The sequence below is a fragment of the Mastigoproctus giganteus genome, chromosome 10 (assembly GCF_048544385.1).
Source record: "Mastigoproctus giganteus isolate SK-2022 chromosome 10, ASM4854438v1, whole genome shotgun sequence".
Taxonomy (NCBI): domain Eukaryota; kingdom Metazoa; phylum Arthropoda; class Arachnida; order Uropygi; family Thelyphonidae; genus Mastigoproctus; species Mastigoproctus giganteus.
In genome coordinates, this window is record NC_143584.1 from 227,542,420 (window position 1) to 227,565,387 (window position 22,968).

General features: G+C 37.0%; 1 protein-coding gene across 1 annotated transcript in view; it reads left to right on the forward strand.

Annotated features, from left to right (window-relative positions):
* LOC150080004 (TNF receptor-associated factor 3-like) overlaps positions 1 to 22,968 on the forward strand; it is a 192,449-nt gene that overhangs the window by 129,428 nt on the left and 40,053 nt on the right. Inside the window, exons 10-12 of the mRNA XM_090383398.1 lie at positions 11,199 to 11,252; positions 17,174 to 17,215; positions 20,097 to 20,138. Coding sequence (XP_090239524.1) covers positions 11,199 to 11,252; positions 17,174 to 17,215; positions 20,097 to 20,138 — 138 coding nt within the window. The remainder of the gene's footprint in view (positions 1 to 11,198; positions 11,253 to 17,173; positions 17,216 to 20,096; positions 20,139 to 22,968) is intronic.

The window sequence follows — 22,968 nt, forward strand, 5'->3', positions numbered from 1 at the left end:
TCAGGCCACACCTTGAGTACTGCGAACAGGTCTGGAGGCCTCATTTTAGGAAGGATGTAGATTTACTTGAGCGTGTACAGAGAAGGGCAACAAGATTGGTGAGGGGAATGAAGGGATCCTCTTACCAAGAGAGGCTTAAGTTCTGCAAATTGCAGTTGCTGGAGACTAGGCACCTGCGCGGTGATCTGATTGAGGTATATAAGGCCTTGAATGGGTTGAGCACGCTGAATTCTGATGGGATCCTTCCACTTGTTCAGATTACGAACCTAAGGGGGTATAAATTCAAATTAAGAAAAGACAGATGTAGAATAGATGTGTGGAAATTTGCCATTAGCCAGCGGGTGGTTAATTGCTGGAACAAACTTCCATCTGTCATTGTGGAAGTTGATAGTTGTTGTTATTTGGTTTTTTAGGAGCATTAGCAACTAAGGCCATATTGCTCCGGTGCGGTGGTCATTCCCTGACCTTTCCGCATGTTCCGTATTTGGTGGTGACGGGCTCGAACCCCGGTCTAATCAAGAAGGGTGTGCTACGCACTGCTGCTCCTTCCCACCTGGCTACGGAGGCGCCTGGAAGTTGATAGGTTGAATAATTTTAAGGAGGAACTGGACAAGCATTTGGAGGGAATGGTGTGATGATTTTTTTTTTTTTTTTGGCTGATGCTGCATAAGCTCATACATTTGCTTTCTTGCATCACATGCCACTACTACTACTACTACTACTACTACTACTAACACTGAACCAGCTCGCTTTTCATGTTTCAGACTATTTAAATGCAGAGTACAAGAACCAATGAATTTGTTGGGATGGCCCTGTAAACTGAAATGGCCACCATAAGCAATCAACCTTGCAACTTTAAATTACTTTGTGTTGAATCACATGAAATTCATGATTTATTCTGCACACACAACCCTGCAAGATAAACTGGGAAATCACATTTGGAAACTGCTGAAACATTAAGAATAGTTTTAATAGCTTCTAAAATGAGTTATGGTAGGTCATAGAATTGTGAATTCATTGCACTGAATTCTTCATTGAAAAAAAATGGAAATCACTTTGAATAGCTGCTTTAGATATTTTCCTCCTGTTAGAGGCTTATTTCATTTCTTTTTATGTTTTCTAATTTATGGATTAATGTTTAATATCTCAGAATAAGAAACTTTTGAGACATAGGTTTACAGCAGCCTTTTTCTTATTATTTTTAGCTGTAGAATATTCTCCTACATTTGTTCCATGCAATTTCAAAACTGTGTGTTTCTGTGGTTTTTCATGTAATTTTTCATTAATAATATATAATTCCTCCTTTAGCATGAATCACTTCAGTAGGGATTCATCTAGATCCTTTAAATAGTTTATATCAATACTAGGCTGTAGGATTTAAATCTGGTGACTTGACTGGCAAATTTTAAATGCCCTGCCATCACTTGTCTTCATTGTGCCAATGTAAAACAGCAGAGGCCCTGTGTACCAGACAGTTGTCAGGTACACAGGAGTATTTAAATCATGCACGAGTGTCCCTCAAATATTCAGCAACAGGTACAAACTGATCATCAAGAATATTTGTATAACCAGCCTGATTCATCCTGCTTGGTATTTCAAGTTGGATGATCCGGTTCATAATAGTTAAAATATCCCCAAAGCATCACAGGCTTGTATGGCACTGTCACCAGCTTGTATGACACCTTGCCTACAGTCTCAATGAAATACTTCATTGCTTTTTCTGTGAACCCAGTGCCTAGCATCATTTGAATATAGGCAAAATTTGGATTCTTCAGACCACATCATGGCTTTTCATTCATCAACAGTCCAGTTTTTATTCCTTTTAACTTATGATTAACATTGTTTTTTTTTGGGAGGGGGATCGGGCAACCTTACTCCAGATATCCACTTTATGCATTTCTTTCAGAAATTGACTGATGAGATCTGTGATTAACTGTTTGCAGCTGTTCTTGTCTTTTTTGAAGTTGTTTATGAGATGTGATATTTGTCTGTATATAGATACAATGTAATAAAACTGTATATTAAGAAAATTGTTTTTTTTATCATCTTATCATTTGGAATGCCTGTATATAATGTTTTGCACAAATTCCTTGTAGGTGTGGTTCTGGTATCAACCAGATATTGTGAATGCATACAAAACAATAGAAAACCTTATTGTTTTATTTTAATCTCCTTCCTACTGTAAAATACCAACTACTAGTGATTTCAGAGTTATAAAGATGAGTATCATAAAACAGCATGTTTTTTACCACTTTTGTATATTCATGCATTGTCAATACTTGAGATCAGTACTCATATTTTGTTTTTAGTCTATCTACTATGTTGTGAAGACATTTGTTTATTCATTCAGCTATAGAATTAAGAAAAATTCTAGTTGTTTAGTTCTATATACAACTATATATATATATATATATATCTGTTCAAACATCTATATCAGTGGCATAGCTACCATGTAGGCAGGCAAGGCAATTGCCTCCGGGCACGGTCCCTTCAGGGGCCCAGCATCTTTGGCTGTCTCCTCTTTTTGCAATTTAAATTAATTAAGTAGGGGCCCGAACATGTTCTTTGTCTCCGGGCCCAAAAAAGGGTAGCTACGCTACTGATCTATATACAACGCATAGGTGTTTGAACAGAGAAGCTTTTCTAGATTGCAAAATCTAGAAAGCGTTTGCAATCACTTTTCCTTTTGAGAAGAGATTACATCTTTCCTGTTGAAAGAAAGCTTAGGGTCCATAAACTTCAGTTTGATCAGTGGTAAGTCTTAGATGAATTACAGAATGGCTGCAAGGCAGGAGGCAGAGGGTTGTGATTAATAGTTGCTCTTCAGATTGGGTTGGCATTAGAAGCGTTGTCCCTCAAAGATCTGTGGGGCAACTTCTGTTGTTTTTGATTTTCTTCAATGACATTGATAAAGGGATACAGAGTAATGTCAAAATTTGTAGATGACATCAAGATAGGGAGAGTGGTAAAGACCAATGACAAGCAGCATTGCTTCAGAACAACTTTTAGAGGCTTCAGGAAGAGTCAGAAAAGTGACAGCTATGTTTTATTATTGCTCAATGCAAGATTTTACACTTGGGAAAGAACAATCCCAAATAAATTACATTACGAGGAGTTGAGTTAAAGACAGTAGAGAGGAGGTATTTCACCCGTACTATCCAGTCACACATGAAGTGCTCTTATATCTCATGCAGTGTAGATAGCAGGGTTCATGTGGATTTATGACACCATTTCCTTATATAGCAGGATTAATTATCATCATTAATCCTACTGTATAAGGAAATGGTGTGGCCACACTTATATTATGTTCACATTGAGAGGGAAAAAAATGGTTGGACCTTATTTGAACCTTGTAAAGGTTCAAAGATTAGCATTAGCATTAGTAGAGGCATATGATGCAAGAAAACAAGCTTATGCAGCATCAGCCAAAAAAAAAAAAAAAAAACCCACTCCCATTTCACCCTTCCGTTCATTCAAAATACCTGTCCAGCTGAGCCTTAAATTTATTTAGGCTATCAACTTCCACAACAAGGGATGGAAGTCTGTTCCACCAACAAACTACTCGCTGGCTAAAGGCAAATTTCCGCACATCTATCCTACATCTGCCTTTCCTCAATTTGAATTTATGCCCTCAGGTGATTATTCTGAGCAAGAGGAAGAATCCCATCGGCATTGAGCATGCTCAAACCATTCAAGGCTTTATACACCTCTATTAGATCACCTCGCCGATGCCTAGTCTCCAGACACTGTAATTTGCAAAACTTAAGCCTTTCTTTGTAAGAGCAACCCTTTGTTCCATTCACTAATCTTGTTGCCCTTCTCTGTACTTGTTCCAGCAGTTCTACATCCTTCCTGAAATGAGGCCTCCAGCCCTGTATACAGTACTCAAGGTGTGGCCTGACCATTGCCTTATACAATGGAATAATCACCTCCTTATCCCTGCTAGAAAAATTCCTGTATATCATTGACAAGACACCATGAGCTACTCTTGTAGCCCGTCTGCACTGCTCAGAAAACTTCATATCTGCCTGCACAATTACCGCCAGGTCCTTTTCATTCAATACCACTGTCAGTGTAATACCACAGAGTTGATACGTTGCTCTGGGGTTATTATTTCCCATATGTAGTACTTTACATTTGTCAATGTTGAACTTCATTTGCCATCTCTCAGCCCATCTGCTCAACCTTTCCAGATCCTGTTGCAGCAGCATAGCATTGGTAGTTTCCTTAACAACCCTGCAAACCTTTGTATCGTCTGCAAACTTGGACATTAAGCTTGATATACCATCATCAATATCATTTATAAATACAGAAAACAACAATGGACCCAACACTGAACCCTGAGGGACTCCATTAATAACATTGGTCTACGATACAATGGGAGCATGAAGAGGAATGGGATGAAATGACGAATTTATTCAGCAAAGATTTTCCCAACCTTAAAATTATGCACAAACTGAGGCGCAAAATGGAATACTGCCTCTGTAGCAAAAACAACAATGTTACCAGGGCCGTATCATTACAAATTTCACTCTGCTGGGGCTCTTTAGAGCTTCATAACTTCTTTAGAGAAGAAGTTATGAGGTCATTATAGAAAATGAACAGCTGAAGGCCACCAATGCTCAACTCCAACAAACTAATAAAACCCTATCTAAAGTAACCAAAAATCCAACTATAGCAGCTCTGAATACCGTGCTACCCTCCAACCAAGCTTCTGATGAAGATACTCAGCACCAGTTGTCTTATGCTGCCACACTCAAACTACCTCAGATCCCCACCACACAGAACAAGCATATGCTGATTATAAAAGCTAGAGAAGGGTGCGACATCCCAGATAGCGATGTAGTGAAGGACACCGTCCTAAAGAAGATAAAACAAAATTAGACAATCTCCAAATCAAAAGCATTCGCAAAATTTGCAACAAAGGAATAATATTGGAAGCAGCCACTAAGTCAGATCTAGAACAGATCAAGTCTTGCGGCACAGCTGAAGATCTAACTCTTACCTTTGAAACCCCTAAACTTCAGGGGGCCAAGTTTAATTGTGTTTGATGTAGATGGCTCAATCCAAAAAGATGACCTACTGGAGGAAGTGTATAACAGAAATCTCTTTGAATCCATGAGCAAAGAAGAAGCCATTAATGAGATGAAAATTCAATTTTCCCCCAATGCACGGACTCGTGGTTGACTTAATTGGGTTATAGAAGTGTCCCCCAGGATAAGGAGATTCCTACACAGCCAGGATAGAATTTTTCTGGGCTGGTCATCCCACAGATTCAGAGATTTTGTACCAGTCCTGAAATGCTACAAATGTCTTGGTTATGGGCACACCTCTTCTAAGTGTCTTAAAAAACAACCACTATGTGGGCATTGTGATGAGGCAGGGCATCTCTACAAGGACTGTCCCAACAAAGCCTCACCTCCTAAATGCTCAAATTGCAAAGCAATTAACAAACCCTACGATCATTCTGTGAGGGATGGAGCTGCCTTGTATATAGAAGAGCAGAGCAGCAGATATAGTACACAATAAGACTAACTATGGAAATTAGGATGCTCAACCCTCCCCCCCCCCAGACTTCGCATAGCTCAGATCAATGGCCAAAAATCTATCTCAGTGACAACACTGCATCCTCTAATGGACGAGTTGAATCTAGATATTCTTCTCCTTCAGGAACCATACTGCGTCTGTGGAAGGGTCTCTGGTTATCCCCTGGCTTTCAGGAAAATCCAGATGACAAACCAATTGTGCCTCGCTGCTATCATCATCTGCAATCCAGACCTAGTAGTAACACAGATAGAATCACTCTGCACCCCCCCACCTAGCGGGGGCTACAATAGAAGGCAGCTTCGGCCATATTGCGGTCCTAATGGCATATTTCCAATTTGGTAAAGATATCCTCCTGCACATAGCTCGACTGGAACAAGCTCTTGACCTCCTGGAGAACACTGATGTCATTATAGCAGCAGATTCGAATGCCCAGTCGACACAATGGTTCAACACCTCTACCGATGTAAGAGGAGACATGTTAGATGAATTCATTGCCTCACGCAGCGTTGAAATCATCAACAGACCAGGACAACCAACCACCTACTCTTCGGGAACTGGAGTCTAACCTGGACATCACACTGACTACTTCTTCTCTTCTCAATAGACTCCTTCATTGGCAGGTGCATGACACGGCCACTACTAGCGACCATCACCTCATCACTTACAGTGTCACCGATTCTGCCCTCCCTCGTCAAGTGTCTATCCAGGATATTGTAAGATTCTCTACTAAAACAGCAAACTGGGACCAGTTTGACAATGTAATTCAGGATGTTCTTCATGACCCAGCTAGCAACTTCTACCAATCAATGAACAGTGCAGAAAACAGACTTTGTGCAGAGTCTGCTTCTCAAAGCTTCAGAGGCTTCCATGAAAAAATGTTCCAGGAACCCAAGATCTGTACCATGGTGGTCGCAGGAATTCACTAACCTGCGCAATTCTCTGAAGCGAGCTCGCAAAGAGTACTAATGTAAGAGAAGGACTGAACCTGCTCACATCGTAGGACAGTATAGAGACTGATTCAAAGCAATCCGCCGTGAATATACTAACAAAATTAACCATGCCAAGCAGAGCTCCTGGCGTTCCCTTGTCGAGACTGAAGGGAACCGGAATCCGTGGGGTTTAGTCCACAAACTCGTGAGGAATAAGCTGGGATCCATGGATGTCATACACTCTGTCTGCTCTGATGACTCATCTGAGACTACACACTGGGAAGATACAATCAACCGGATTCTGGATGAACTAATATATCAGGACAACACCAACTCTGACACTGACATCCACAGGAAGATAGCAGTATAAAATTCGAGCTTTCAGCCAGATATTATGGAGGAACCATTCATAGAGGAGGAAGTCGATGCAGCAATTAAAAAAATCAAAAAAAGTAAAGCTCCTGGTCTGGATTTTATTGAAGGCGAGACTGTGCAGTGTCTTTGGGCCATAGCTCCAATGATACTTCTTCAGCTCTTCAACACTTGTCTGAATGAGGGTAACTTTCCATCACGTTGGAAGCATGCTAACCAAGGCATACCGCCCTATTGCGCTGTTTCCCATTCTCGGCAAGGTTTTTGAGAGACTGCTGCTCTCCTGCTTCCAACCCCGATATGAAGCCAGTGGTTTGCCATCCTCGCTTCAATTTGGATTCAAACAAGGGTGCTCCACAATTGATGCTCTATCTAAAACCCTCAAGGTTGCAGAACAGTCGGATGCAACTTATGTACTGGCAATCTTCATTGACTTCAAAGGAGCTTTTGACACAGTATGGTGGCTGGGCATTCTTCAGAGGGCCAGAGTCTCTAATTCTACCTGGAATTTCTACCACTGCCTCAAAAGCTACTTCTCTAACTGCAAGGTCAGCATCAAAACAAAATATCACTGCATCACCTGACATCTAACCCGAGGCTGTCCCCAGGGCTCCATCCTGGGGCCAGCTGTCTGGAATATGATACTTGACGACTGGCTCCTGAGGGACTACCCACACACTACTCAGCTTTCTTACGCCGACGACATGGTTATCATCATCGAGGGCCCCACCCGCGCCACCATAGAAACCCAGGCTACGGTTGTTCTCTTTGCTCTGTCCATATGGGCCACAGAAAATAAACTCTCAGTCTCCACTGAGAAGAGCAAAACCCTCCTATTAAAAGGCAAACTGGACTTCTCCAGACCTCCTACCATATGTTTTAATAGCCGCCCACTGAAAAACTACCGATCGGTGAAGTACCTAGGAGTAATTTTGGACGACAGGAGAACTTTCATCCCCCATATCCAAGCTATCAAAGAAAAGATAAAAAATTACATCACTATGTTAGCATGCTTTACCCGCAAGGACTGGGGTCTTAAAGGACCAACTCAACGCCTTCTATACTCAGCAGTATTTATACCAATTGTCACATATGGAGCTGCAGTATGGTACCACCGAATGACTTTAGTGCATGCTCAATGTAAATTCAGCAAATTCAACGACTTATGCTACTACGAAGACTACTACAAATGACCCACACATGTAGAACGACATCAACTGCCGCCCTACAGCTACTAACAGGCTGCCTCCACTTGGACCTCCACGTCGCTTTTATCGGACTCTCTCATGCCATCAAGAAGAATAAGGAAGCTGAATTCCTCACTATTCAAACTCGTACCGATACCGACATCAAACAGGAACATAAACATGTGTGGCTAGAATTGATAAACCTATGGCAAATCCACTGGAATAACTCCACAACTGGTGCAACTACTAAACTTTTCCTCCCCGAGGTAACCTATATCAACAAACAACGTTCCACTTGATTCTTCCCAAACGTCTATGCTTCCTTCCTATTAATTGGCCATGGGTCCTTCAAGAGACTCCTTCAAGAGTTTGGCCTAGTCGAGGATGCCCTCTGTACCTGCGGAGAACCTGAAGACTGGGATCACGTGATGCACTCATGCAACATATACTTAGACCTAAGGATCCAACTACTCCTAGACCTCCACACTACATCACTTCGGCCAGAAACCAAGTTACTGTAATCTAACGATGCTTTCCGTGCACTAACCACTTATGCCAACGAGGTCTTTCGTCATCGCTGGCATCACCTGCAGCTCCCGAACACTACTCCTGGATAACCTCCTCCACACAGCAACTGATATCCAGCACCAGAAATTTTCAGTCATGAAATTGAAAATTGAGGCCAGGCCAGCCCTGCCGATGCCGCTTCGTGATTCTCCATTGTGATGATCCTGGACTCTTTAATTTGAACTTTACTTGTTCTCTTCTTCCTACCCACAGTCCTTCTCCAGGACTCACACAACTGCACCTAGCACTCTTCCTGCTACTTTTCACCTGGGAGGATGCCTACACTCTGTCATCCCCCACTATCTTACTTGTCTTCCACTTTCCTGTCTCATCTCTGCTCTTTCCTTGGCCTTCTCGCTCCTGCAGGAGTGTGGACGACCCACCAGATGTCTTTTACTCCCTGGTCCGGCTCCTCGTGCCAATAGATGGATGCTGGGAGGCTCCTTCCTGGTGATCACGCTTCCCAGTAATGAAGAGGCCAGTCAAACAACACAAACAACACACTACTCACACATAACCCACACTGACTGGCTTTGTTGTGTTAACAGAGTACTTAACGCGGATTTGTGGGAAACCATGGGAACCGCATAACAATAACACTAGCATTAGCATTAGTAGAGGCATTTGATGCAAGAAAGCAAGCTTATGCAGCATCAGCCAAAAAAAATAAAAATAAAATAAATAAATAAAAAATAACCACTTCCACTTCACCCCTCTGTTCGTTCGAAATACCTGTCCAGCTGAGCCTTAAACTTATTTAGGCTATCAACTTCCATGACAAGGGATGGAAGTCTATTCCACCAACCAACCACCCGCTGGCTAAAGGCAAATTTCCTCACGTCTATCCTACATCCGTCTTTCCTCAATTTGAATTTATGCCCTCTCAGGTGATTATTCTGAGCAAGAGGAAGAATCCCATCAGCATTGAGCATGCTCAAACCATTCAAGGCTTTATACACCTCTATCAGATCACCTCGCCGGTGCCTAGTCTCCAGACACTGTAATTTGCAAAACTTAAGCCTATCTTCGTAAGAGCACCCCTTTGTTCCATTCACTAATCTTTTTGCCCTTCTCTGTACTCGTTCCAGCATCTCTACATCCTTCTTGAAATGAGGCCTCCAGACCTGTATACAGTACTCTAGGTGTGGTCTGACCATTGCCTTATACAAGGGAATAATCACCTCCTTATCCCTGCTAGAAAAATTCCTATATATCATCGACAATACACCATGAGCTACTCTTGCAGCCCGTCTGCACTGCTCAGAAAACTTCATATCTGCCTGCACAACCACCCTCAGGTCCCTTTCATTCTCTACCACTGTCAGTGTAGTACCACAAAGTTGATACATTGCTCTGGGGTTGCTGTTTCCCATATGTAGTACTTTACATTTGTCAATGTTAAACTTCATTTGCCACCTCTCAGCCCATCTGCTCAACCTTTCCACATCCTGTTGCAGCAGCATAGTGTCAGTAGTGTCCTTGACAACCCTGCCAACCTTTGTATCGTCTGCAAACGTGGACATTAAGCCCGATATACCATCATCAATATCATTAATAAATACAGAAAACAATAATGGACCCAATACTGAACCCTGAGGGACTCCACTAATAACATTAGTCCACGATGAGCAGTGTCCATTGATTACCACTCTCTGTCTTCTCCCCCTCAACCATCCCTTTATCCATAACAGCAATTTGCCTCCAATGCCACACTGCTCCAATTTGTGCAGCAGTCTTCCATGTGCAACAGTATCAAAAGCCTTTCTAAGATCCAAATATATAATATCAAGTTTATTCCCTGCATCCAGTTCTTTGTGACTGCATCATAGTATCCAATCAAATTGGTTGGGCAAGACTTTCCCTTAACAAAACCATACTGTGTCCAAGCTATAACTGAAATCTTGTCTAGATGATCCTGCAGTGCTTCTTTAACCAGTGCCTCCATTAATTTTCCTGGAACAGAAGTTAAACTCACAACAATCTTTTTTTTTAATGGTTTTTTTTTTTTTTTTTTTTTGTAGTTGTTGGCGCATCGGCTTCTGTGGCCATAGTGCACCTCCCAAGGTTTTTGCAGTACTTTGATCCAAGCCCGAGGCGGGATTCGAACCCGCGACCTTTGGGTTGCCAGGCAGGCACCTTACCCACCTGGCTAGCCCGGTCAGCTGTTTTTAATGTACTACCGCTGCCCCAAGTTCCAGAACAAGTGCAAATAAACAGATTTAATATAAAATTTATTTATGAATATACATACTTTTATAAATTAATATGTACTTCAGTATATTTAATCTCAAATAAATAAAATACAAACAAAATATGAACAGAAATATATAAAATAAAAAAAACTGCTTTGTACCTGGATTAGTGGGATGATGATTTGTCCATATTTTGTTTAAAAAAAATGCTTCATGAAAACAGTTTCCCCCACCAAAAAACCAAGTGTTTCCTGGGAAGGTGTGCCCAACATTTTGGGAACCTCTGGTAATATCTTTATTCTGATGGAAGTTTGTATGCAAGTCTCACTGAATTTTTTTTTTTTTTTTTTGTAGCAGTGTTATACTTGGACTGTTTATAATTAGCTCACAATTAATACTTCTAGGCAAGCAGACAAGAGAGAAGCTTATTGCATTCCAAGTTTAGTGAACTACAAGAGGTAGGCACCAATGTTTTTCTCATAGTAATAATATTTAGGGAAGTTTATAGTTTGGGTTACTGATAAAGGAATAAATGGAAATTTCCAGTCATACACTATAAATAATATGGTTTTAAATATTAAAGTTACAATTCTTTGGAATTGTTCACTTATATGAAGGTGGTTCAGAAAGCAAGGTACAGGTGTTTGTGAGAATTATGTATTTTGCATTACAAATTAGGTAAATCTATACTATTTTTCAGTGTAAAGGGTTACCTTGCCTTTTAACTATTTGATCTATCATGAGAGAAGATTATCTGTGCTATTCCAGAAAAAGTCAAGGCGCAGTGATGCACTTCATATTGAACATGCTTATGTGTGTTGAAGTGCCTGCCAGAAAGATAATTTTTTTTGGGCCTGGTAAAAATTGCACGATGACCCCCCCCCCCCCCTCCCAGAGTTTGTAGGTGTAACATGGGCCTCAGACATAGTGTGATGGCTCCCTCCTTGTGCTTGTATATGCATATGTGTCCATATGTAGATGTGAAAGTTAAAAAGCAAAAGGAAATTCTAGCATATAATAAATCAGTAAGATAAAAAAGAAAAATCATAAAATAAAAGCATTTTTATTATTTTCAGTTTATAGAATTTTTTATTTATTATTCAAATTTAATATAGTTAGGGAAGGACATTATGTGGTTGTTTTCTATTAAGATTATTATTTTATTTAATACCACTCTTACACCACATGAAATTAATAATATAGTTTATTAAGCTATTTGCCTAAACTACTATACATTGCGGTAACGTAAGGTAAATCATAATATTCATAATTGTAATTCATTCAAATAAACTAATTATAATTGTTATAATTTTATTCAAATTTGTAACCCTTTCTATTTTTTTTTCCCCTACAGCACAGTCTGATGATGGGTATTGGTAAGATACCTGAAACGTTAGTAGTTTAGGCAAATAGCTTAATAAATTATATTATTAATTTCACGTGGTGTAAGAGTGGTATTAAATATAATAATAATCTTAATATTCAAATTTAATTAAATTATTTATATGTAATATTAAGGTCTTGAACAGGCCCCTTGAAGAATTGCAGACCTAGGTACTGTTATCTACCCTCTTGTTAGACCTAGATGCTCCAATGTCTCCCACTAATTGTGTTGCAAGTACTGATGTATCTCTTCTACAGCAGTGTGAGGGGGGAGGGTTGCTTTGTCATGCAACAAAATCAAAGCCTGCATCAGGAGCCCTGGACATTGTAACAGGGATGTGACTTCTGTTTCTCCAATGTTTGAGAGTATTGGTCAGCATTATTTGTGGAACAACGTTCCATGAAGTCAATCAAAAAAAAAGCCTCCATGATTTCAAAACACACTTGCCATGACTTTCCTTTAATGCAGTCTTGAATTTTTTGTTTACAGAGGGATCAGGGTGCTGCTTCCAGGTTATTTAATCTCAATTCATTTCCAGAATGAATCTACATCTGATCTCCCTTTGCAATCCTATTCAAAAACATGCTGCTTCCATTATAGTAACAAGTTAAGAGCTCTTTGTCATTCTGTTCTGTAAATTGCCTAGATGTCCAACTTGCACTTCATGGAATTCCAGCTGCTGGGGATGACAGTCTCATATTCAGTTGATTTGGACAAACCAGCCTCTTGCACATTTGTTCCAAATTTCATGTACCTGTTTGACATCCCTGATATTTTTATCTGTTCAGCTTGTGAAGGTTTGCCATTCCTCGGTTCATAAGAAATGTTCACACACACCTTGAATTCATTACTCCATAGATGAACAGGTTCTCAGTGAATTTCATTTGGTATTTTTGCAAACAAAAATTGAATTACTGAATGCACCACACTTGACCATAGCACTGCCATTTTGCTTTACCTTCCAGATGTAAACACTGAATAGCAGCATCATCTCTTTGTGGAAAGATGTGTTTTCAGAAATGATATAGTCATACCACAGTTACAATGTTAATTTTAAAGCTGTGTAATAGAATTCTTCTCAAAAATACCTATGTTACCATACTCTTTGGACAACCCTCATATGATTTTTTTCTATTCATTATTAAAGTTAAAATTGTTTAGAAAATAGTGTTAACAGTAATATAGGATTCATTAATATAAGTTCAGAAGCACTTCTAACATATAAAAATAAGATAAATATATATAAAACTTTATATTTTATCAGGCAGGTTTCATCCTGCATTTGTTACTTTTTACAAAAGCATTTTTGATTGGTTTCATTCTCTACAGTTCTCTTTAAGTAATTTGAATGTTTCCTTGTGCATCATCCGAGAAAATGAAAATATGCTAAATTTAATTTTACATAAATTAAATTTGCTAAAAGCAAATTTTTTTGCCCATGCAGATGCCTATTCTATAAACTTTGCAGCTTGCAGAACTGATATCTCTTAGTGTATGAATATCTCAGAATTCACAACCAGCTTGCTATGCCTCCCTTTTTTATCCTTTCAAGTCAATGTTTTTCCTGAAATGAGACTTCCAATCCAGTACAAGGCATTCAAGATGTGGTCTGACTGTTGATTTGTACTGTGGAATAATTACCACCTTATATCTGCTGGCAGAATTCCTCTTATGTCATAAACAGCATACCCACATGCTGCCCTTACAGCCTAACTTTATACTGCACTGTATTATACTCCCAAAATCCTTTTCCTCTTCAGCAGTGTTTACTGTGCTACTCTAATTTGATGATCTAGTGACCTGGATGCATAACCTTGAATTTGTGAGCATTAAAGTTTAATTTACCATTTGTTTGGCTAGTTGTATAATTTGTTAAAATCTTGTTATAGCACAAACTTTTACACAAAACTTCTGATATATCATTAGTGAAAATAATATAATTGCTTCTAGGGAAATTCTAGGGAAACTTGGTTTCAACCTGCATAATTTCTACTTATGAGGCTTTTTCTAGACATCTAAATTCCTTCCCATAAGCTTGAGGGCTGCCTGCACACAAGTATTAGCCATCATTTTAACTTTTTGCATTTAGAATGATATTCGATTTCAATTTACAAAGACCTGTGTCATTTTATACCACAAATTTCTACTTTAATTGAAGACACTTTCTCTTTAATTTAGTAATATAATTACTAATTTTCCAAAACAATGATATTATTTATTTAACAAATAGCAAAATAATTTTTTTTCCCATAATTTAAATATTCTCCTTTTAAAGCAGCTGTTTATAATGGGTTTCCTGCATTCTACCCCATAAGACCTGCTCACTTTAGTTATATCTGGTTTTTTAATTTTTCATGAGCATTATTCTTCAAGAATGTGAATCATGTAGATGGTGTGATGTCACATGTTTTGCTACATTTCCCTTTTTTTACTGCTAGAAGCTACAACTTTTGGGAGGTTCAGATTTTTCCCTCAAAGAAAAACTGACTGCATTTCTCTATTTGTTCATTTCCATTATGACATCCCAATTTACAAATCTCGTGCACTGCTGAGTACAGTAGTTCATAAAATGAAAGTTTGTAAATTAGCTGAGATTTTCCCATATGTATAATGGGGAAATACGAGCCAAAACAATTTATTTTTTCATCTTTATCAATCAATAGTTTGCTAGCATCACAAGTGATGATATAAAATTTTTTCAATTTTTTAAATTTTGAATTTTTTAAAATTTTTAATAAATTAGTTTTAATTTTTTAATTTCTAAATTTTTAAAATTTAATTTTTATAATTAACTAGTTTTAAATTTTTAAATTTTTTTATTTCTTAATTTTTTAATTAATTTTTTTAATTTTTACATTTTTTAATTTTTAATTTTTTTAATTTTTAATTTTTTTAATTTCTAAATTTTTTACATGCAGTGCAGTATTGTATTGTAGTAAAAATAAAGTGTAGTAGAATGAATATATTGTGTTATGATAGATAAGGCAGTATTAAGCAACAATAAGGTTTTAGCTCAAAATTTGTCAGTGATTGCCAGATTTGAGTTTATTCTGTATTTATTTTAAATTTATATAATTTTTGAAAGTTTCAGTTATAACAATGGTCTACCATACTACATGATAAATATCAGGAAAAACATTTTCTATGCTAGATAGATCCATCAAAATGCAATAACAAACATCCCTTTTAACAACATAGAGAAAAACATTCAGAAGGTTTCTTCATGTCTAAATAAGGATTGATGGGAGCACTGGACAAATTTGAATACAAAAAAAGGGTCTCAGGGAATATCAAATAGTGATATCAAATAGTTAGCAACTACACGGATTCCAATCCAACTCTTTTTTATTCTCATGATAAACCAAAGAGAAAATATTATATAATATAAGAGAATAATGCTCGTATTCAATACTTCAAGACCCATGCAACTGCAGTTCATAAAAATGGCATGCTCATGGTGATTATGATCACAGAAAAGTGAAAATACTGTACACAGAGAGCTTATTCAGAAAAAAATTAGAAATGAAATGAGCCTACTAATTGACAAGGTAAAATCTAGAGAAGACAAAACATCTAATGTTGGTAACACATCACTACAAATATTAATGGAATAGATGAGATGTTAATGAGTAGATGTGCTGTTAATTTATAAGCTTTATCTAACAGCTGTACCATAAGTTCAAAAGGCTTTTGATCAGTGTACAACAGAAACATCAGTCCTCTTGGTAAAAGAATACCCATTTTTGTGTATATTCATATTTAGTATATAATATAATTAAAATTTTTGTATAATCCAAAACTTATCCACACTTGGAAAAAGAGTGCCCCTGGTACTCTTACCAAGCATGCATAAGGTGTTAATAAGTTGTCATAGCAGCCATTCCTCCAGTAAGCAAACTATTAGAAAAGAACACATGAAGCATTGAATTTACATTTGAAAATACTTCATGAAGAGGGATTTCAAGAAGTGTTCTAAAATATTGATGAATGAAGACTTGATTCATTCACCTTCTCATGTCATCAGATCCATTTATTTACAGGATTCATTCATCCATTTATTTATTTACAGGTCATTTACAGGGTAAATGATTTTTACACTGTAAGCAGATATCAAAACTTTCAAAAGACAGGACTCCTAATACTTCCCCATCAGCAGCTAAGGGAATCATTGGGTTGTAATATAATGGCTTCTGGAAGTAGCTAAGTGGGATAGCATCCAATAATATACTTTGTTCTTTTTGTTTGTTCTGCTTAATAAACATAGCTACTAACTTTAAAATTGCATATTGTGGTTACTAAATGTTTTTTCACTCATTATGAAGTCATTGATGATATTTTATTCAATAAAATTATAAATACTTGTAAAATGATTTGTGCAAGGTTTTGATGCATCCTAGTCCACTGTGAATCTGTTTAAAGAGTGTGCTTATTTAGTTGCTCAAGGTGGACATGCGTAATTACATAAAGTATGCCAGCAGATGCTTTTATTTTAATTGCAATTTAAAATAATCATAGTTGTATCTATTGCAATCCTGAAATAAAGCATGATATTGCAAATTGAGATTTTAAATTTTGTTGCCTATTCCAAAAATATTGAATGACCCACAAAATGTATAGTATGTCTGGATTTGTATATTTTTATATGTATCTGCTGAAGAGTAGATAAGGAATGCCATCTCTGACATGGATATATTGTTATAAAATATATATATATCAAAGTATTGAGATCACTGGAATAACTTGTGTTATTTAATAAAGTTTCAATTAAAATTATATTTGATTTATTTTGATTTCAGTTGTAGATTGTTAGTGCTTAAAAAAACAGTTTACCACACCTTACTAATCAATTTCAAATAATTGAAAAATTTGTTGTACCACATATTCTGTAAAAAAAAAAAAAAAAAACATTTCCAGAGTATTGAGATTACTGGAATAACTTGTATTATTTAATAAGATAAATAAAGAAAACTAAATTCATCATTTCATTTATTACAGAAATTAGAGGAGGTAAAGCGAGAAGCTGAAAAAACAGTCCAAGTAAGCAAGTTGATCAGTTAATGATAACAGTTATCAGCAATTAATTCTTTTAATTGGTTATACTAAACCTTTTATTATTTGCTAGTTTCCCAGCAAACAATTTTCCTTTCACATATCTGTGAAGGGAAAATTTATATATTCAAATTTAGTATATAATACAATAAAGGATTTTATATAATCCAAAATCAGTAGATATTAAGAAGGATTTATGGATAAAAACATTATGATGAAACATTAGTGACTGTTTTCAATTAAGATTACACCTGAGATCTACTCTAATTTTAATATATTACATCTCATGTATAATCCAGATCTTCTTACAAAACTGCATTCCTCTGGGAGGAATGCAGTTTGCCTGTGAAGTATAGCAAAAATAGGACAGGGGTAACAGAACCTTATTGCCTCTAAGGTTCTGTTACCCCTGTCCTATTTTCTACAATATGTATTCTGTTTCCTGACAATTGAGTATATCCCCAAGAGCCTGAAAATGTGGACATGATCATAACATTTATCTCACATCTATTTTGATATATTGCTTTTGTTTCTACCACTGCAGATAATCTTGTTGCTTCACATAGGGGGCACCTCCATAGCCAGATGGGCAGGAGCAGCAGTGCATAGCACGCGATTCTTGATTAGACCAGGGTTCAAGCCCGTGACCACCAAATATGGAGGATGTGGAAAGGTCAGGGAATGACCACCGCATATCCCTGGAGCAATATGGCCTTAGTTGCTAATGCTCCTAAAAACCAAATAACAAACAAACAAACAGCTTCACATAGGTAGGTGAAAAAGAAAGCTATAAACATTTTAGATTAGTTGTATTCAACCTTTTTTTTTTTTTTTTTTTTTTTTTTTGTTGATGTCCCCATTAAAATTATTGGAGAATGCTGTGCTTCTATTTGGGTTTGTTATTGATATTAAAGAAAATTCTGATGTTGTTCCCAACCCAGAAGACCTCTTTCATCCTATTGTAGTCCCATTATTACTATTATTATTAGTAGTACAGGCAGTTCTCGCTTTACGAGTTCCTGGGTTTACAAATTTTTTTTTCCCCCCAAGTATCAAGTATCAACAAAACAAAAATATGAACATTAATTGCAAAAAATGAATGTTAAACATTCCTAAATACCGAATTCCAAAACCACATGATTAATACATTTTTTTGCGGCAAGTCTCTAAGAGCGAACTCAAGATCAATAATCATTTGTTTCTTGGGAGGGAATCTCGGCGGTAAATTATAATTTAAACCTTTATTTAATAGAGAGAAGTTATCGTAACAGATGATAAGTTCTTTACATTATCTGATGGATTAGAGTCATTATGGGAACCCATATGTAAATAGACATTGTCTGTTTGTTTTTTCACCTGGGAGTCTTAATATGTTGTAGATTTCTATTGGGAAAGGTACGAGAATTTTTATCTGCGTTTTTGGTGTTTTGATATGCACTATGAGTCCCAAAATGATTGTGTGACAAATAATGACCTCTAATATATGGAAAACCCCTAAGGGCTTGTAATTTTAGGTTATATCTATTCTCTAATGTGGTGGATAGGGAGTCAATTTTTAATTGAATGGCTTGCTTTAGATTATTCCAATCAATACTGTTTAGGTGTTTTCTAAAAATATTACGACATCATTGAATCTGTTTAAAATATATCTTTTTTAGATTAAATCGAGATTATAAAGATAGTTTGACTATGTTGCTTGACATAGTACGAACTAAATTTTGTATTCCTTGGATTTTCAAACCTAGCAGAAATTTGGCAAATTTTGGTATTAAATTTTCAGAAAGACATTGTTTTAAAAATTGAATATGATATTTTTGGGCCACATATTTCAATGTAATTCTAGTTTTAACCCTGTTAACCATTCCACCATGGTGTTGTATATTAATGTATGGCTTGAGTGGTCAGTTAAGTCACTATACACATATGCATGAAGTATGGTTCTAAAAGGTGGCAATCAAATTTTGAGTAGAGAGGGAGAAGCGAAGTGTAAAGTCGATAATTTGTGGTATTTAATAGATTTTATAATAGAGAGCTATTAAGTGCTTGATAATTCCTATATTCTATTATATTATGAAAACAATAGAGTTATCTTTATTTTAGATATAGGAAGCTTCTTTTCCAGCTGACTCTCCTAGTCCAATGCACTAATAATTCTTGGGGAAGGGGATATCAATTTTACAAAAAATGTGGGACATCTTTCCGACTGTCAGAACCGTAGTGTTCAGATCCCTCAGTCTCAACATTGAGTGCTAAAGACTTTTATGCATTTACTGTAGATATTGAAAATTATCTTTATCTACCATTATTCCTGGCTTAGTGCTGTGAAGGGTATTGTAATGTCTGGGTACCTGCGTGTATCTTTGCACCTTACAAATAAAGAACATCTTATTACCGTTATTATTAGTTGTAGTAGTATTATTATTTTTATTACTTTTTTTCAGTGAATTTTTCTGTTAATAAATTTTTGAGATAATTCTTGTTTATTATACTGATTATGACAGATGAATTAACAGACACCCATGACTAATGCAAATAAATATTTATGCATTTACTGTGGATATTAAAAATTATCTTTATCTAAAAGCAATTTGCTGATCTTTGAAAAAAATTCATGTGCCATGTGTTAAGGACTCGTGGACCACATTTAAGAAACATGTATGTGCAATAGGTATTACAAAATAAATATAAAACTATATATTCTGATAAATATATTATGTCAAGTGTGTGAGAGAGAGAGAGAGAGAGAGAGAGAGAGAGAGAGAGAGAGAGAGAGAGAGAGAGAGAGAGAGAGAGAGAGAGAGAGAGATCCAGTAACATGAATTACTGTTGTTTTGTTATTGTTCTTAGTATTATTATTATCTTCATTTAGAGTTATCAAGTAAGATATGAAGAAATGGAGGACACAGTTCAGGTAAGTTTTTGTTTCTTTATTGACTTCCAAATATATGTTGATTTTGTTGTTGATTGATTTCCAGTGATATTTTTTAATGAATTTTTAAATATAAAATTTATTAGTGATGGCTGCTTCAATATAAACTTTTGTTTGCTAAGTTGGTTTTTTTTTTTTTTTTTTTTTGTTTTAACATGATTATGGTAGTAATTAATTAAATTGTAGTTTTATTTTCTAAGCTGTAGTAATGTACTTAATTTATAGACTTGGGAATGCTTTTATCCCTCTGACTTTCAGCATATCAAGGTTTCAGCTTATGCTCATTTTTATCTATGTGACAGCTATTTTGAGACTTGCCTTTCTCTTGTGAGATACTGAGTGGCCTTACAAACTTATGCTGACCAGTGAATAATATACAAAGTCAAAATGAACAGCCAGGTGAGCTGTGGAAAGAAGCAAAACTTCCAATTAAATATAACAGAAATGCATATCACTTTCAAATTATTTTAATGCCATAACTTTTACTAACTAATACCCCCGGGAGCTCATATCTGGTGAGTATAGGCTTGGCACACCCAGGGTCCTGAGCTGGATATCATCATTCTTCTCTTTCTTGGTGATTCCCTTCTACTTTTCTCTCTCCACCTATCCTTTTTACATACCATGTAAAAAAGAATAGGTGGAACAGGACAGGGTATGTCTGCCAGGGGCAAAGGTTGATGACGTTGTAGCAGATATCATCTTTTAAGGGCACAAAAGGTGATATAGTTGTACATGTTGGCATTAATGATATTAAGAGTAGGAGACCGGCGGAATTACTTAACAAGTACAGGTCACTGCTGAAAAAAAGCCATGAATTAGGGTTGAATTTGAAAGTGTCTGCAATTCTGCTCAGACACGATGGGAGGGAGTATATGATGAGAGCCTTGTTGATCAATTCAGCCCTGGAAAGATTGTGCAAGGCTCAAGGGGTAGAATTTTTTTCAGCCTGGTCTGTACTTGTTAACAGGAGAGACTGCTTCTACAGGGATGGGATACACTTAAATAGAAAGGGTGCAAGAATATTTGCTGATGCTATTGAGGCAGTGTTAGGTGGGTCAGAAAACTGCTAGCTTGGGGGGGATACAAGGCAAATTACAATGTCTGGAGACTAGGCACTGGCAAGGTGATCTGATAGAGGTGTATAAAGCCTTGAATGGTTTGAGCATGCTCAATGCCGATGGGAATCTTCCTCTTGCTCAGAATAATCACCTGAGAGGGCATAAATTCAAATTGAGGAAAGACAGATGTAGGATAGATGTGCGGAAATTTGCCTTTAGCCAGCAGGTAGTTGGTTGGTGGAACAGACTTCCATCCCTTGTTGTGGAAGTTGATAGCCTAAATAAATTTAAGGCTCAGCTGGACAGGTATTTCGAACGAATGGAGGGATGAAATGGGAGTGGTGTTTTTTTTTTTTTTTTTTGGCTGATGCATAAGCTTGCTTTTTTGCATCATATGCCTCTACTAATGCTAATGTTAATGCTCTCTCTCTCTCTCTATATATATATATATATATATAGAGAGAGAGAAAAAAAAAAAAAAATTTCTGAATTGCACACACACACACACATATATATATATATATATATATATGTGTGTGTGTGTGTGTGTGTGTGTGTGTGTGTGCAATTCAGAAATTGGTTTTTTTTTTTTTTTTTTTTTTTGTTTTGCCTGGTGCAGCATAAGCCTCAGGCTTTCTTGCACCATATGGCTATTAATAATAATAATAATAACTTGCTATATAGAGCAAATACTGCCTGGCATTAGGAGTTAAAGGTATGCAACTTTTTTAATGTAGTAGTAGTAGTGGCATGTGATGCAAGAAAGCAAATGTATGAGCTTATGCAGCATCAGCCAAAAAAAAAAAAAAAAAAAATCACACCATTCCCTCCAAATGCCTGTCCAGTTCCTCCTTAAATTTATTCAACCTATCAACTTCCACAACGACAGATGGAAGTTTGTTCCAGCAATTAACCACCCGCTGGCTAAAGGAAAATTTCCGCACATCTATTCTACATCTGTCTTTTCTTAATTTGAATTTATGCCCCCTTAGATTCGTAATCTGAACAAGTGGAAGGATCCCATCAGAATTCAGCGTGCTCAACCCATTCAAGGCCTTATATACCTCAATCAGATCACCGCGCAGGTGCCTAGTCTCCAGCCACTGCAATTTGCAGAACTTAAGCCTCTCTTGGTAAGAGGATCCCTTCATTCCCCTCACCAATCTTGTTGCCCTTCTTTGTACACGCTCAAGTAAATCTACATCCTTCCTAAAATGAGGCCTCCAGACCTGTACGCAGTACTCAAGCCGTGGCCTGACCATTGCCTTATACAGAGGGATAATCACCTCCTTTTCCCTGCTAGCAAAATCCCTATATATCATTGACAAAACCCCATGACCTGCCCTGGCAGCCTGTCTGCATTGCTCAGAAAACTTCATATCTGCCTGCACAATTACTCCCAGGTCTTTTTCATTTTCTACCACCTTAAGTGTAGTACCACACAGTTGGTACGTTTCTCTGGGGTTACTTCTACCCTTCTACCTATGTGCTTAAATGGAAGTTTTTCTAGGCTGCTCACTTAGGCTTGACATGTTATTCACTCAGCATAAGTTTACTAATAGACACTGCCATTCATCTGATGAAAGACTAGTAAATCTTGAAACATCTGACACAATTATGCCTGGAGTTTTAAGTAAATAACAGATTCACTGGTTTTTGTAATTGGGTATCCAGTTTTTTTTGTTCACTGCTTACTGCAGGTAATGATAGATGACCCTCTGTCTTCTAACTTCTCCACTAATGCTGGTACT